Source organism: Triturus cristatus, chromosome 4_1 (genome assembly GCF_964204655.1).
Source record: "Triturus cristatus chromosome 4_1, aTriCri1.1, whole genome shotgun sequence".
NCBI lineage: Eukaryota > Metazoa > Chordata > Amphibia > Caudata > Salamandridae > Triturus > Triturus cristatus.
The window spans coordinates 979,372,604-979,389,215 of record NC_140585.1 but is presented as its reverse complement, the minus strand read 5'-3'; the positions used below and the strand labels follow the sequence as shown (position 1 = coordinate 979,389,215).

The following is a 16,612-nucleotide window of genomic DNA, read 5'->3' as shown; positions in this document are numbered from 1 at the left end:
AGACATTGCCTCTGGAATAAGCCGGACTGCTCTGCCAAGCTACCAAAGGGGTGAGCAGGGGTTATCTTCAGCGTGTAACTCCTTTACCCCGACCACGGTGGTGGGTCCTGCCTGGCTTAGGTGCACACCCTAGCCAACCAAAAACCCCATTTCTAACAAACATGCATAATGCTAGCCTCCTGTTTTGCCATATAATGACGATTCTTAAAAGTTAACCGAATAAAGAATTTTATTAACGACAAGGAGGCTACCATCATCCCGCTGCTCCCCTAAAATAAGGAGGTTAGGTAGGGAAAAGTTTTTAAAAAGAAATTAAAAAGATTGTAATTTTACAATAAGACGTCGTTTCAACTGGAGTATACTACATTATGAATAAGACAGATCATTTTGGTTGATTTTGTAAATAAGTAAAGGATAATGAATCTGGGAAAGAAGAATAAAGTATATTCAAAGGAGAGTAAAACAAAAGAGGAAGAATATGGAGTAAAAGGAGTATTTATGGGACTGAGGATTCTATGTTACATTGTGATGTGTTTTAAGTTCTGTTTTGGAAGCTTTTAAAGAGTTGCTGCTCAGAAGGGGCGAATTAAAAGGTTTACTCACAATGCTAGCCTCCTTGTCTTTAGTAGCATCACAATTCTTTATTCAGTCAATCTTTACGACTCATAATTTTCTGTACTGGAGTTGAAATTGTTTAGCTAGCGCCAGTAACAGTAAATAGAGAGCTGTTGCAATAAATCCTTGAATACTTCTAGCTCTGAATCAACCTTTTTCCCAAATAGCTTAGAGCCATTAAAGGGCATGTCCATTAAGGAACCTTGCACATCTCCAGAAAACCTAGCTATCGCATCCAGGCATACCTTCTGTTTTATGACATTGGTGGCAATAGCTCTCCTAATGCAATCCATAATGTTCAGTTCAACTCAGAGCCACATCTACCGCGTCCAGGCCCTTATGCACTGTCTGGGCTACAGAGGCCCAGAGGCCCTACGGGACATGTGGCAAGATGTAGCTGACCATTACCCTTAGTGAATGTGCAGCCTCCCCAGAAGGCAAGCTATGTTAATGTTTCTGAGGGCCAAAATGTCCGAAAAAATCATTCTTTTTCTGAAGGCAATAATTCTTTCAGATTCCCTGGAGGATTTTTCATAAAGATATCTGGATTTACCTTGCTGAGTCTTGAACAATCAGGCTCTCTGGTGAATAAGTCCAGGACAGTGGGAGCTGGTCTATGTCTCCTAGCAACAGGTCGACTGACTAGCGAGCATGAGCAGGACTTACACCATGTAGCCAGAAAGGCATCAATAAGGGCTTCATTAATTAGTACCAAGGGCTCAAAGCAAGGTAGCCCAGGTTGAACAATCTCAGTCAATACATTTGCTTTCATATCTATAGTGAACAACTGCAACGCTAAAGCCTCAACTGCACTTCTAACAACTACTGCAAATTAAGTGCTTTCTTCTATTGGTGGCCCGTTTGGCGAGTCTAGATGACTGGATCGTCTGTGTATTGAGTGGGGAGGAATCTGACCTCATCCCTGAGAGGCAAAGGGTGTTTCTTGAGAATAAGAGGCAAAAATATCATCAATCCTCCATTCGAAATGACATCAGGGCAAAGGTACTGGATGGGAAACTAGCTGACCAATCATTATTTGCTCTTTGGTAATTTCCTATCGAAACATAGGCCTGGATTGGGTAGACATCAGTTTGGGGTCAGGCATAGGCTTTGGGACTGGGCCACTTACTGACACTGGTCTGGTTGAGTCGGAGCCAGCACAGAAGGAACCGGTGTGGACCTTGGCACCATATTATTACCAGAACCAGTATAGACCTTGCAGACTGGAGACCCTCGTGAATCCGTAGGCCTCAAAGGAGCACCAGGGGGGAAGCTGGAATCGCACCAAAGAACTGCAGCATTGCCTCTTTGAAGTCTACGATTTGCTGTTGGGTTGACGACGGGCTGGGGAATTCTGGGTGTGCCAGGATCAATTGTGGGATTGGTTTGGACTCACCACCTTCAGTAGGAAATCAACTAGAATCCTTTACACCAGTTTGTCTGGACAAAAGTTGATACTGGGAGGCTGGAACAAAAGGACCTGTAATTTAAATCACCTGTCTTGCAGTTATGGCACCCAGGAAGACTGTTTTAATGGCGAATATGCTCAATGGACAACTGGGCATTGATTCAAAAGTGGTGCACATCAATAATGTGAGAACCAAAGTCCCACTGTGGCATCACTAAGGGCTTAGGTGTAAACAGTGTTGCAAAAAAATACACCATATCCAGCGGTTTAAATAAGGACAGATGGTTTGGAAAAAGTAAAAATGTTGAAAGGGCTGAGAAGTAATCTTTAAGCTCTTGGTGGGCTAAAAACAAAGCTAACAAACACATCCAACAATTTTGCCTGCAAGTGGTCCAACTGACGGGCATCGCACCAAGCAAAAAACATTTCTCAGCATCAAGAATACACAAACTTTGTTTAAGGACAAGGCTGCCAAGATGGCAACTATCTCTAATGAAGGTGCAGGTTGAGCTGGGTCGGTTGCAGGACCCTGCCCAGCTGTTGCAACAGGATTATCCTCTAAGTGGCAGCTTGGTCGGAGGGCAGATGCTCAAGTCGAGAAGGTAATGGTAACATACTCACCTGGCCCAATGCAGAGCCACTAGAATGACTTGGGCCCAGTGGTTCCTGATCTAGTCCAGAACTCAGGGCAGGAGAGGTAGCAGCAGGAAGGCATAGAGAAGTTCTTTGCTCCATTCTAAACAGAAAGCATCTTCAACAGAGAGCCTTCTTGTAAACTCCTGCACACAAAATAGCTACGATTGCACATTCTGTGTGGTGGCACAGAGATCGAGCCAGGGTTACCCCCACTATTGCACTATGAGCTGTCCTTTTTCTAGGTGTAACTGCCATTTCTGATCAGCTAGGCCTTGCCCGCTGGGTTTGTCTGTGCTGATGTTTAAAGATCCCACCAGACTGTGCACCACCAAGGAGATCCTCTGATGATTCAACCAGCTCCAAGGGCGGTGAGCCTCTTGGCACAGGACCCCACCCCGCCCTACTTGTTAAAATACCACATGGTGGGGGTGTCGTCTGTGAGAACCTGTACCAGCTGTCACTTAAAGGAGAGGAGGAAAGCCTTTTTAATGCCAAGTGAACCAACCACAACTCCAACATATTTATGTTGAGACGGGTCTCCACCGGATATCAGTCTTCTCATCGACACCTCTCTCAGACCTCACCAACCCAGTAGCAATACATCCGTCATCGTCAACTCTGGGTGATGCAGCGAGAGGTGTCTCCTGCTGGTCTGATTGAGATCGAGCAGCCACCACTGCAGATCTTTTGCAGTCTCATCCAACACCTGGATGAAATCTGATGGGTTCCCTTGGTGCTAGGCCCTTGAAACTTCAGGTCCCACTGCAGGATGCAGGCTCAAAAGCCTCAGAGCCATCCTCACTGATGCTCAAGATAGAGGCTGAAATATGAAGATCATAGTTCGAATGTCATGGACTTGTTGGTCGGCAGGAAAGGCTCAAAAGTGCACTGCATCCAGGATGGCTCCAATGAAGGGGAGTCTCTGTGAATGAGCCAGGCGTGACTTTGGCAGTTTGACTGAGAACCTCAAAGATGTAAGGAGGTTCACCGTCATCTGGAGGTGGTCCATGATTAACTGTGGTACCCACTTTCAATAGCGAGTCGTTGAGGTAGGAGGAAGACTGGTACCCCCAACCACTAAAGATGGGCTGCGACCACTGCAATCACCTTTATGAACACCTGAGGGGGCACTGGTGAGACCACGCAAACTGAATGTGCTTGTGGTCCACCATGAACTGCAGGCAGCATTTGTGGTCTTGCAGGATGGGGATGTGATAATAAGCATCCTGAAGGTCCAACGCAACCATACAGTCTCCACAATCCAGGGCAGAGAGGACCTGGACCCAGGTGGACATTCTGAATTCGTCCTTGCACAGAAAGACATTGAGCGGACAAAATCTAGTGTAGGACGCAGGTCTCTGTCCTTTTTTGGCACAAGAAAGCAGCAGGAAAAACACACACTCCTTAATTATGAGGCCAGAACCCTCTATATGGCTTCTTTGGCCAAAAGAGCCTGTACTTCCTGGCATAAAACGGACACATGGTCATCGAAGAGTCAGTCTGAAGTAGGTGGCATGTTTTGTGGGACAAAAAGGAATGGCACGGCATAGACCCATTGGAGAAACTAGCAGAACCCATTTGTTGGATGTCATTTTTTGCCATCCCTGCAGGAAGTGTCTGATCCTGCTTCCTAATGAGTAGCTGGTTATATTGGAAAGAGGCGGAACACGTGCCAGTGCAGTGCCCAGGATCCACCACTGCTGAGACCCCCAAAAGGATCCCGCATCGCCACACTGCCAGAGGAGCATTTTGTCGAGGAGAGCATTAAGGAACATCCATTACAGCAGGAGAAGCCGTGCAAGGAACCGGGGCACGCAGGAGGGAAAGCGAGGCTGTTGCACGGGACTCCATTGACCACGAGTCCGTGCGCGGCCACAGGTGCGCTGCTGCCCGCCCACCCACCCACTCTCATTCAAAGGAGCTCGCGGAACCCGCTGGCGCGGGTCCCGCATCGCCACACTGCCAGAGGAGCATTTTGTCGAGGAGAGCATTAAGGAACATCCATTACAGCAGGAGAAGCCGTGCAAGGAACCGGGGCACGCAGGAGGGAAAGCGAGGCTGCTGCACGGGACTCCATTGACCACGAGTCCGTGCGCGGCCACAGGTGCGCTGCTGCTCGCCTACCCGCCTACCCACGCCTACATAAACGTTCTGTCTTTCGCCGAGCGGGACGCGAGCGGGACGCGCCGGACGAAGCCCGGACAAAGGGCGGACAGTCTGTGACAGTCCGGGACAGGAGCGGGTAGGAGCGGGCTACTAACTGTGATTATTCGCTAGTTAATGTATGTACGCAGTTAATTAGTGTGTCATTTTGTGTATATCTATATTGGTCGTGCAATAGCTGATATTTACAATGCCCAAAGCTAAACCAGCGGCTACGTCGTCCACTATGGATAATTATTTAGTAAAAATGGTGGACAAAATTAACCAGGAAAGGAGAAAGTCCTTAGGACGATCGGGGACACATAGTCCAGGCCCTTGTCCTCCTACTGAGCCAGCTTCTCAGCCATCCTCCACCCTAAATGTTAGTGTCCATACGAATTTATCATACAGCCCCATTTTGGGTGATCTCAACGATTCTATAAGTGAGACCATTGACACTATTACGCCCACTGTTGAATTACCATCAGATGTGGATTTGTCTCCAGATCCAATAACCCCAAATGTGCAGGCCCCTAGGACACAAAGATCATTACGTTCTTGTAGAACTAATAATAAAACCAACCAGCCTAAACGAGGGGGGAATCGCCCTGTCAAAAGAATTGACCCATCAACGTCTATCATCCAGCACGATCTAACTAAGTCACAGGATGGGCCCACGATCAGTCTGGATAAGGGGCAACTAGACTTTCTGCTGAATGCTTTAGAGGCCAAGCTTGACCTCCTTGTTAGACCCCTACTGACCAAACTTGCTACAATCACTAATGAAGTAGCTAGACTGGGTGGTTTAGTGGATACCCTCATAAGTTCAGTAAGCACCATTAAGGCAGTATCTGTAGTTGATAAAGAGAAGGCATCTGTTGTGGCGTCCTCCAATCATCACATTTCTGATACAATGATGATCGATAGTAATAACGTTAGCTCTGAGAACGATCGGGTAGCTATCCCTGCTGTACCTGTTATACCTAACTCCCATTCGCAGCTGCCGGCTCAGGCTAAATCCACTCTTAATTTAGTACCGAGGAAAATTATGGACCCCAATTTAAGTCATAATAGTTCTAGCAGACCCCAGCCGGATTTACCACCGTCCTGTGCACCATTTGTAGCAGTATTAACAAATGTCCCCCCTTTTAATACCTCTGGAAGCAACCACGGCTTTGTTGAATCACATTCATCTTTAAAGAACAAAACCGTGGATTGGCTCCATAGGCAGTGCGGTTTCCCTGTTGCACTTTCGGGGGATATTCTAAGCACTAGAAGAACGAACTGGGTGGGGAAATCACCCAAGACTTGTGGAGGGGATTGTGTAGTCATCAACTTTCGAAACCCCCAACTCACATCTACAGTGCTGATCAAAGCTGCCTCTCTTCCGGCACGGGATGAAGGAATATCCTTACGCCCTTTGGGGTTCTTTTACAGGGATTTCAAAATTCAATCTGACGTTGAGTGTTATCAAGGGAGGTCTAGTGGCCTGAATATGTGCGATGGCCCTAGTATCTCTATGTTTAACAGATTCCAGCCCCTGAGTGGCCTTGACTGTAATGACTGACTGGGGCTACCTTCGGTGGTTTCAGGGTCTGCGATTGTTTCCTTGGGAACAGGAAATTGTAGTCCGATCAAGGGGGCTCACGAATTACCTGACACCATCTGTTTAATAGACTCTAATGTTAACCTAAATGATGTCTTAGCGGACAGCAGAATTGTAAGGCCAGCCAACGGCGTTGCGGACAGGATTGACCAAATTACACATACCACATTAGACAATAGAGGCCGGTGCACTATTGCATGCTGGAATGTCGCGGGTCTCTCACAAAAGGATACTTGTCTAGGATGGTTCGATTTTATTAATAATTTTAGCATCATTTGTTTTCAGGAAACCTGGAGTTTGGTACCCATCAATTATTCTGGTTTTGTTTCTTACCACTTGCCGGCTGTGGCTTCCACTTCAGGCAGAGCAAAGGGCGGGCTTTTGACTCTGATTTCTGTAGAGGTGCCACTTATTGTAAAGAAACATGTAACCATTGGGGTCCACTCCCAGGTCTTATGGCTTTCTGAGGAGCTGGGTAGAAATATCCTTTTAATTAATTTTTACAATAACGTGTTTGATAACACCAGACATGAGGTGGCTTCTGCTTTAGAATCCGCTCTGGCGGACATAGTAACGGGTAACAATGTTATGTTTGATTTTATTTGGTTAGGGGATTTTAACACAGTTGTCTGTCCACCTCTGGTTCAAAGGGCATGTGGTTTTGTTAATTGCTGTGGGGAAGGTGTCTGTCATTTTCCCCACAATATATATGGAGAATCACTTAATAAAATCCTGGAGATCTATGATATGGAACCATTGGAGAATTCGACAGGGGACTTTGGTGAAATTATCCCCACTTTTACGGGCCGGAATGCAAACACTGTGATTGATTTTATTTGCATTTCATCCAGCCTTAACCAGTGGTGTACAGCCCCTCTGATAGTGGAAAACCTTATCAGTGATCATAATTGCTTAACTATGGAAGCTGTACTATGGAAGGCGAAAAGGGGTCCTAAACCTAATATCATTACTAATATTGAACCCCATCGTCCCAATGGCATTAGAATTAGGTGGAAAGGGGGCAAAGCAGATATCTTGTCCAACTCCATTATTAATAGCTGTTTAAACGATATTATTGTTATTTTAGAGAACAACGAAGTATCGGATGTAATTATCCCCAAGTTTACTAATATTAACACTGCCATTGATGCCAAATTTACAGTGTATCTAAAGGAAAAATCAGGCAGGTCTAGAGGATGGTTCGATCATGCTAGTACCAATGCACTTAAGGGTCTCAAGGAAGCGCTTGTTGCTAAACCTAGAGACATAAATTTGGTAAGGGAATTTAGAGCCAGCTATCGGTCTGCAATTAATAATAGGAAGGCCGAATTAAGGCTAGAGGCATGGGATAAGTTAGAACAAGCTGCTGAAACCTCAGACTCTTCCCTATTCTGGGCCACTGTTAACAGTCCATTTCTTAAAAACGAGGAAATGCCAGAGTTGACTGCTAACGTCAGCGTGGAAAGCTGGGTCTCCCATTTTTCAATGATTTTTGAGTCTAACATAAACTTGGATGTAGTCCGAGACGACTGGTCTGCCATTCCCTTAGATATTTCCATTACTGAGGTTGAGAACAGTATCTCTGCCAGTAAGGGAAGTAAGGCCCAGGGGCCGGACGAGGTGCCCATTGATGTCTACAAAAAAGAACCAGAGATCTGGGGCCCGTTATTAACGACTGTGTTTAATGCAGCAGTCTGCCTCGGTGTCCCACCCTCATGGGAGGAATCTATTATAGTCCCAATATATAAGAAGGGGGATAGAAGTGATGCCAAGAACTACCGCCCAATCTCCCTTCTTGATTCCTCCGTGAAAATCATGAGTAGGGTGCTCTTGGTTAGACTTGAAGAATGGGCTGATTCTAATAATATCCTGGCCAATTCTCAATATGGTTTTAGGAAGGGACGGGGAACAATAGAACAGTGTCTCAATCTTGAACTTTTAATAGGGAAATATACGAGGGCAAAGAAAGGATCTCTTTATCTCTGCTTTGCTGATCTGAGCAGTGCCTTCGATATGGTGAACCATAAGATCTTATGGGTGAAACTCCTGGAAATGGGTGCACCAGAGGGCATTGTTCATTTCTTGGCCCGGCTTTATGCCAACCTTAGATCGAGCGTACGTTACGGCTCGGCTGGGGAATGTACCCCTAAGTTCCCCATTAGACGTGGTATCAGGCAGGGATGTGTACTCGCTCCCTTGCTTTTTACACTTTTTATTAACGAGGTTGATTCGGTCTTAAAGACCGTAGCGGCCGATACCCCTAAAACCCCTGATTTTCATATTCCTGTACTACTTTATGCTGACGATGCCGTTATTTTATCTAGGACTCCCATCGGTCTGCAACGTCTAATGGACAGATTCTCTCTGTTCATTAAGGATAGGAAGCTGAAGATTAACAAATCAAAAACCTTTGTCATGGAGTGTGGCAACAGTTGTAAAAAGCCACATTCCTTTTTCATTGAAGGACAAAAGGTTTTAACAGTGGACACCTTCAACTACCTAGGTATCACCTTTTCTAAATCCGGTAGTTGGTCCAATAAGATTAATTATGTAAGGGGTAGAATGGCGAAAAGTGCCCATGGGGTATTTCAGTTCGCTTCTAAACTAGGGGATAAACGGCTCATGGACATGTTAAAAATCTATCAAATGAGGTGTCTTTCCATTACTCTCTATGGTGCCGGTATCTGGGGGCATGCACCGAGTAGCAGTCTTCAAGTGGAAGAAAACACCTTTCTTAAAAGACTTTTAAGTCTACCTACTTCGGCTTCCACCGATCTGGTGCATAGGGAGTTTGGGATCCAACATCTCTTAGATCATGTAGCCCTTAGACCGCTTATGCTTTGGCGTGCAATATGGATAAAGGAAGAGACATCTCTAAACAGAGCCATTATTGAAGATTGTCTCTCCACCGATAAGCATCTATTGATCCCATGGGTAAAATTTGTTTCTGAAAGTTTTTCCAAAATCCTTGATCTCAATATATTAGAGGATCATCATGCAGCCTCTTGTTTTACCAAAAATGAGCTGAAATCTACTTTTATGAATCACAGAAATGAGAAGCGTGGGAGGACTAGTGATAACTTAACAACCTGTCGTTTTTATGGAAGTTTTAGTGAAACGATAGAGTTTCAACCATATTTGAGTTTTGTTTCTAGACCCTCCCATCGATTTGTTTTGACAAGGCTCCGCTTTGGTATTGTTCATCATCTGGTCGCATTTCCAAGCATTAAGAAACACCCAACAGGTCCTTGCCCATGTGACAATATTACCGCACAAAGTACTGTACACTTCTTATTGTTCTGCTCATTTTATGGAAACCTCCGGTCAGCTTTTTTAAAACCTGTTTTTAAGAAACACGGAGTCAGGACTGTAAAAGACACTATGAATCTGCTATTTAACATGCCACCTGATGTATGTTTCTTTACTGCCACTTTCCTTTTGCGGGCTATCAAAGCGAGGCCTAATCTGTCTTTTTAAATTGTTTTTAATGTATTTATATATCTGATTGTTAAAATGATGACGTTTTTTATGTATGTTTGTGCTTTTATGGACTTTGTTTTTAAGCTCCGAATAAAGCCGTATGAACTGAACTGAACTGAGTAGCTGTGCAGTAGTATGGTGCATCAAAGGGGCTTTGAGGTTGTGACGGGAGGGTCGGAGGACTTTGATGAATACTAACCCTGGTGGCCAGTTTGTGGAGCCCACGGGTCTGACATCGAAAAGTGTTTGGGAAGCCTGTTTGTGCAGAGAAGCCTGACGTTGCCCATACCTCAAGCCCAACGCATATCCCCGAAAAAGACAAAATTGATGGGAGCAAGGGCTGACTGAAGCTGAAAGACAAAGGACGTGTCATGGCCCATCTCTCCTTAAAACACTCTAGGGCCAAATCCACCATCTCACCACACAAGTGGGAGTCGTGAATGTCTCCTGAGAAGCCAGTGGCTCTCATTCAAGCGTACGTTGTAGCACCGTGTTGGTTCTCATAGCCGTACCTGGGCAGTTTATGGGGTCCAGGACCGCATGGATGACAAATTTGACCATTCTGAATAGTTTGGTCTGAAGAAGCTTGCAATTCTTTATGTGCCATAAGCAAGATCTTACCCACCATGTCCCACAGTGAGTGAGGGTAGTGGCCTAATAAACAGTTCACATTGACCAACCGACTAGGCAAGGCTAACTGAGGAGAGCATATGCTTTCTGAATGTTCACTTGTTTTGACTGTCAGCCAGGGAACGTGGAATGAAAAGCTTTAGGGCTAACTCTAATGGTGGACACCTGGACCACCAGACTTTCAGGTGTTTGGCACTGTGTGAGCAAATCCAGGCCTGCTAGAGTAGGTCTATGGCAGAGGGCGAGCGGTCGGTTGAGTATGCGGGCCATAGCATGGTTTAGCTCAATTTGCCAGCAGTATGTCAGTGAAGGCTTCATTGAAGAGCAACAGGTGTTCGATTGGTGCCCGGCTATAATGTAGAACCTCTGTCAACAGGTTTGTTTTTACCTCCATAGTGGGGAGGTAAAGGTCAAGGACCTCAGCAGCCCTATTACTGCTATACAAAGTGCTTTGATCAGTTGGTGGGGTGGGGGAACCAGCCAGTATCAGATGACCACTCTGTAGCGGTCGCTCCCCATATCAGTTCTTATCAGCATCATCCCTTCCCCTTCCCCACCAGTGTCATCTCCATAAGGTTAGCTCTGTTTACAGTCCAACCAAAAAAGCTGGTGTAATGTCCGTGTGTGACTGAGCGACAGGGAAATCGTGATTTGGACATGGCCGTGGTCGAGACAATGTTGGCTCAGAGTTTGACACCACAATGGGTTGTGGGTCTTCCTCTGGGCCCAGTGGCATTGGTGCAGGTGAAGACGCTCAAGGAACCAGTTCAGATTTCAACACTGGTCCCAACACCAGCACGGAACTTAAAACAGGCTTAAAGTGCAGAGACTGCACCAAAGGTCAACACATGGCTTCACAAAAGGCCTCTCTCTGCCGTGACGTCGCCGATGGCTCCGGAACTCGGGGTGCATCAGGACCAAAGATGGAATAGGCTCCTCAGTGGAATGGGAGCAAGACTTGGAGGCACAGTAGCGCCCTCACGCTTTCTCTGCAGATTTAGAGAGGTAGGAACGGGCAGAGTCCTGCTTGGACTACTTGTGTTTTTTCTTCCACTTACCAGAAGACTGCAACTGCGAGGAAGATCTGTCTCGGGAATGAATTTGGGAGTGGGTTATCAACTTTGACCTGGAGCAGACTAGCACAGAGCTGTCTGATGTTTCACCATCTAGACCTTTGCTGCATGCTCAAGGATGGCTTTAGGGTTCATCTGACACACGTCGCATTCCTGGAGTTGCTTGAAAAACCTAAACACCAAAGGCACAGCTCGTGGGGATCTGTCACAGACATAAGTTTGCAACAGCCCCTACAAGGTTTGAATCTTGCCATTTTAAGGAGTGACAACCCTTTCACACTGAATTCTTTTTCCCCAGAAAATTCTCTTTACGGAGTGAAAAAAGAAAGAGCAGAGCTCTCGATACAGGTCTTCAACTGCAGAAAAAAAGAAACTGACAACAGTAGGCATGGGTGGTACCTATATGCGGCATTGTTCATCACCTCTGGAGCAGAATGGCAATGATCAGGAGTTGCCCAATGTCACCTAACAATAAGCAGCGGCAGTGCTTTCTAGTTCACGTTATCCAATCTGGGACCAGGGGGAAATTAACAATGCGTGAAATTGTAGAATCTGCAGTTAGAAGTAGCCAACAGAAAAGTTCGGCTGTGTTTTTCAGAAGTTTCAAGCATATGTTATCTTGCTACAACTGGTAACTTTTAATTGTACTTCATGCAAGGGTGATTCAAAAATGTTTTATTCTATGTTTATGACAAAAAATATTAAGTTTTACAGTCTTCAAGAGGACAGAATGTAGAATACGTTTAATAAGCCTTCAAATCCATGTATCATAAAACTGCACAAACCGTACCATTGGCCATCTCTCAACTTCATATGTCAGCTGCCCACCAGTAGTGATAGACTACTCTATTGTTAAATTCCCTTCATTTTCCATCTGCAAACAAGTTATGTTGAAAAAGGTGATGCTCGAGGATATGGTAGAGGGCACAACCATCAGCAAAACCTCAACCTGTGCACTTGGCCGTTCAATGCTTGCACACCCCTTACGCCCCTCACCAATTAACTAACATTAATGGGCTACCTCTCCTGGCACTAACATATGTCATTCTCTCCCCTTTAAATTTCACCAACATGTATGTAACCAACCCCAACAACTACAGGCAAGTCTAAAACATTTCCTTTAGTGCCAGTCACTGAATGTCTGGTCCAAAAACAGAAGTATCCATAAACATCAACACACAAGGTTGAATTGAGTTGTTAAAGCCCTGAATCAGGGATTTGCCTCTTGAATGGCAGAGCCAAACCTCATTACTGTGACAAGGTATTGCAAATCTGAAAAATTACTTACCCAAAAGTGTAGTTGAGAATCCTACAGACACTACATATGATCAAGTGAGTAGGGTTCAGGGAGTCTGAACAATAACTGATTGAACGAAAAATAAAATAAGATAAAGGCAGTATACTTACAGCAAGAGAAGAGGTTTGCAGACAAGCATTTTTGATTCTCGGAATTAATGAATTTTTCATTGATGGGTAATCTATGAGATTTGCAAATGTAGGAATAATATTCAGGCAAAGTTCCTACAATTAAAAAAACAGCAGAAGTAATTTTAAAACGGACATTTGAGTAACTGTTGCAGACAAAATGTTCAACAATTGATTTTTCCAATGCACTTTAGGTACTCAGAAATTAATAAAGTACTATATCTTGATTTGGTAATTAAAATGCATGCAAAATGCAGTTTTTGTTTTCTACATCAGTCAGTACTTGCAAAAGGTAGATGTTTATGTCAAACGGTAGCAGGCGTTTATAGAACTTCCATCTGAGGAAGCCGCAGAGCTACAGAAATTCATATACTTTGGAAATGTTTGTAAACTGAAGGCATGGGGTCAAGGCATTCAAATGGACTAGTGCAGACTTTCTGACTTGAAGTAGGGACCTTTTAGGTGATGATGTTTTTTTCTTTCCCAGAGAAGCAGACGTATCCATTTTGGGTGGAATACTGGCTAGAGCAATGAACCAAGTCCATACAAGAATTTGTTATATCATATAGGTGAATTAGTCTTGAGCATCATGGTGTAAATGAATACCTAGGGAATAGCAATAGAGTGTGGGCTGTTTTGGTTTTTTGGAGCAGCCAATTACTACTGTGTGATGGTGGGGTGGTACCCTGCCATTGTCTCAGCTTCCAAATCTCTCAAGGATGGAATGGACACCAATTGCCATGTCCTGTGAGGGCCTTTCAAGAGGTGACAACACAGACACACATGGGGCACACACATGCTGATAACCATAACTGTAGGTGAACGGAGTCTTCACCACCCTGTGAAGCAAGGAGTGTTTGCTAAACTCTTGAAGAAAACAAACTGCCAGCGGAACCAAAGAAGGCAGTTCAATCCCAACAATATGCTGTGGGACCATTTAAGGTACAAGCTATAAATATTTTGAATCATAAAGTAGACAAATAGTAGTCATCTTTCTTAGTGAATGAGGGAAATGTTAGAAAGACAGTTTCACAATAAAGAGGGAAATGTTAGAAAGACAGTTTCACAATAACTGACTGATGTGAAGCACAGAAAATTGACACCAATATGTCACTCTGCTGAAAAATCAACCAAGTTGACTTCAACTAGGAAACACATATTGATAAAGCAACCTAACGAAAAGTCCAGCTGTCAAAACCTTTTAAATTTGATTACATTAGGGAAAACAATACAACAAACTAAACATCTCAGAACTGGAGCAAAAATAAATAAAGACAAATCTCTAAAATACCAATAAAAGAACAATATTGAACACGTGTCTTGTTTGCAGGAATTAGCACATTGTGCATGTCTATGTTCATATTTGTTACTTCCATTACAAGCTGTCCCTCAAGAGTAAGGCACAAGATGCTGCTGCTGCTGCAGTACATTAGGCCAGTGGTTCTTAACCTTTTCACTTCAGAGGACCCCCACTTAATCATTACTGGAAACCGGGAACTCCTACTGAATCATTATCGGAATTTGGTGACCCCCAATCTGGTGACCCCCCCACTGAGTCATCACTGGAAGCCGGGGACCTCGGCCTAAGCATTTCCAATGATTGGAACTGCAAAACAATATACAAAAAAATAGGGATGCAAGCATTCATCAAACAAATACACAAATGATGAAATATTTTATTTATTTCACATACAAATGAGAAAATAATCGAAATCTTAATAGCAAGGTTGGAGCTTTCTCTAAATTCAATCGAGGCCACTCATTGTCTATACTATATCATGTTTAATGTACTTGAAATGCTCTCAAGAATCAATCTGAGGATATTAACTGAGTTTTTAGCCTCCAATTTCTTCACATTTACAGAACGTTAAAAAAATTTAATTTGCACATTTGGCTTCTTTATTTATATACACTTTATAAATCCATTAATATTAGAGAATTTTCTAGGCAATCACAGACCCCCTGAGTATGCTTTATGGACCATCAGGGGTCCCCGGACCACAGGGTAAGAGCCACTGCATTAGGCCATTAATAGACCTAAAAAATGCATCCACCACTGTCCCTAGGACACTAGAGAATAACAAACCGACCTAAACCCACTGCAATGTCTACATTGTTTTGAAAACGGAATGGAAGAATGCCCCAAAAAAACTCAACAGTGTTTTAGTTTTGAGAATGGCAGATAGTAGAGAGGGTGTTGGTTGAACATACATTTAGATATTCACTTTTGCTAGTCAAATAACGTGCTTGTTCTCTAGGAGATCAATACATATTCAAATACTGGATTATGATGTGATTAGTTACTATGACTGCTTGGAGTGCATGTCATGCATGTTCTCATGGAGAAGCAGTTTAAGAAACACTGATATAAGTATTACTAGTTGCTGGTAGTTAAAAAGTTCCTTATACTTTATATTTGGCAACCTGTCTATAAGGTGTTTGTTGAAGAAGCACACATGAGGAGAGGTCACACAAAAAATGCAAAAAGAGGCATCTACATGCAATGATGAGTAGCTGCAATCAAGCTCGTTGATATCAAGATTGATGGTATGAGCAGCCACAGGTGAACTTGGTGACACCAACATTTATGGAATATTTAGTGACTGTATGGTTGGAGGGGACAGAGTTTGCCTCCCACACCCGACCAAATAATGGCAGGTTCAAAGTGTTCTATTGGAAGACTTGGTAAAGGTGATCCACTGTCCGGTTTTCCCAGTGGTTCCAAGGTTTATGAAAGCTCAAGCTGGAAAACAGATGACTTACCGCCAATGACCATGTTAGAAAATATAAAAACGTGTGTAAACAAAAGCTGTAAACCTTAAAAGCTAACTGTCGGCTAATGTTTAGAAACGGATTATGTAAGCTTACATTCTATTGTGGTGACTGTTTTGTAGAAGTAAAACCAAATAAAGGAAAAAATACCCCATTGATACCTGAATCTGAATTGAAGGGGCTTCCAAAGCTCTATATATCATCGGTAGAACATCATTTTTAATTTCATCTGAAGGAGTTTTGGTTAGCAGCAAGTCCATTTTTTGAAGAAATATCAAAAGAATCTAAATAGAAATAAAATGAATATCAGCACACGTTCTATTCTTTCAAGACTGTATATAATATGTTAATGTTTATCTTTCATATAACTTTCACTATTGAAACTTTGCGGAGTATCAATCTGGACTTACCATGTTGCTAGCCTGAAAGCATGAAGGATGGAAAACAAAATAAATTGAAGACAATTTCACATAAATTCTAATAAACTGCAATCATCTTACAGGAAAGACAATGTTTATCAATACATACGATTTATAGTAAAAACCACGCCAATTACATCCCAAAAAGATATAGACCAACTCAACCATCCCCTCCCATTAGCCCCCACACTCAGATTACCATCTCATGAACAAGCCTATGTGAAATAAGACCAATGCAGTTTTTAGTGCCAGTATAAAAAAATCAATCAAGAAAACATCAGTGCAACTTCATTTTCCATAAAACGTAGGCCCCTTCCAAGAGTGGTTTAAATACAAAATGCTGCAGCACAGTAAGTAGAACATTTAAATACAGATATAGATGCATACACTCAAAGATGGATCAAAT

General features: G+C 43.5%; 1 protein-coding gene across 3 annotated transcripts in view; it reads right to left on the bottom strand.

Annotated features, from left to right (window-relative positions):
* The window catches only part of SCYL2 (SCY1 like pseudokinase 2), a 408,171-nt gene that overhangs the window by 207,372 nt on the left and 184,187 nt on the right, over window positions 1–16,612 (bottom strand). For all 3 annotated transcript variants that reach the window (XM_085653887.1, XM_085653888.1, XM_085653889.1), the window contains 2 exons: window positions 15,949–16,071; window positions 12,998–13,111 (listed from right to left, as the gene is read on the bottom strand). In XM_085653887.1, coding sequence (XP_085510013.1) covers window positions 12,998–13,111; window positions 15,949–16,071 — 237 coding nt within the window. The remainder of the gene's footprint in view (window positions 1–12,997; window positions 13,112–15,948; window positions 16,072–16,612) is intronic.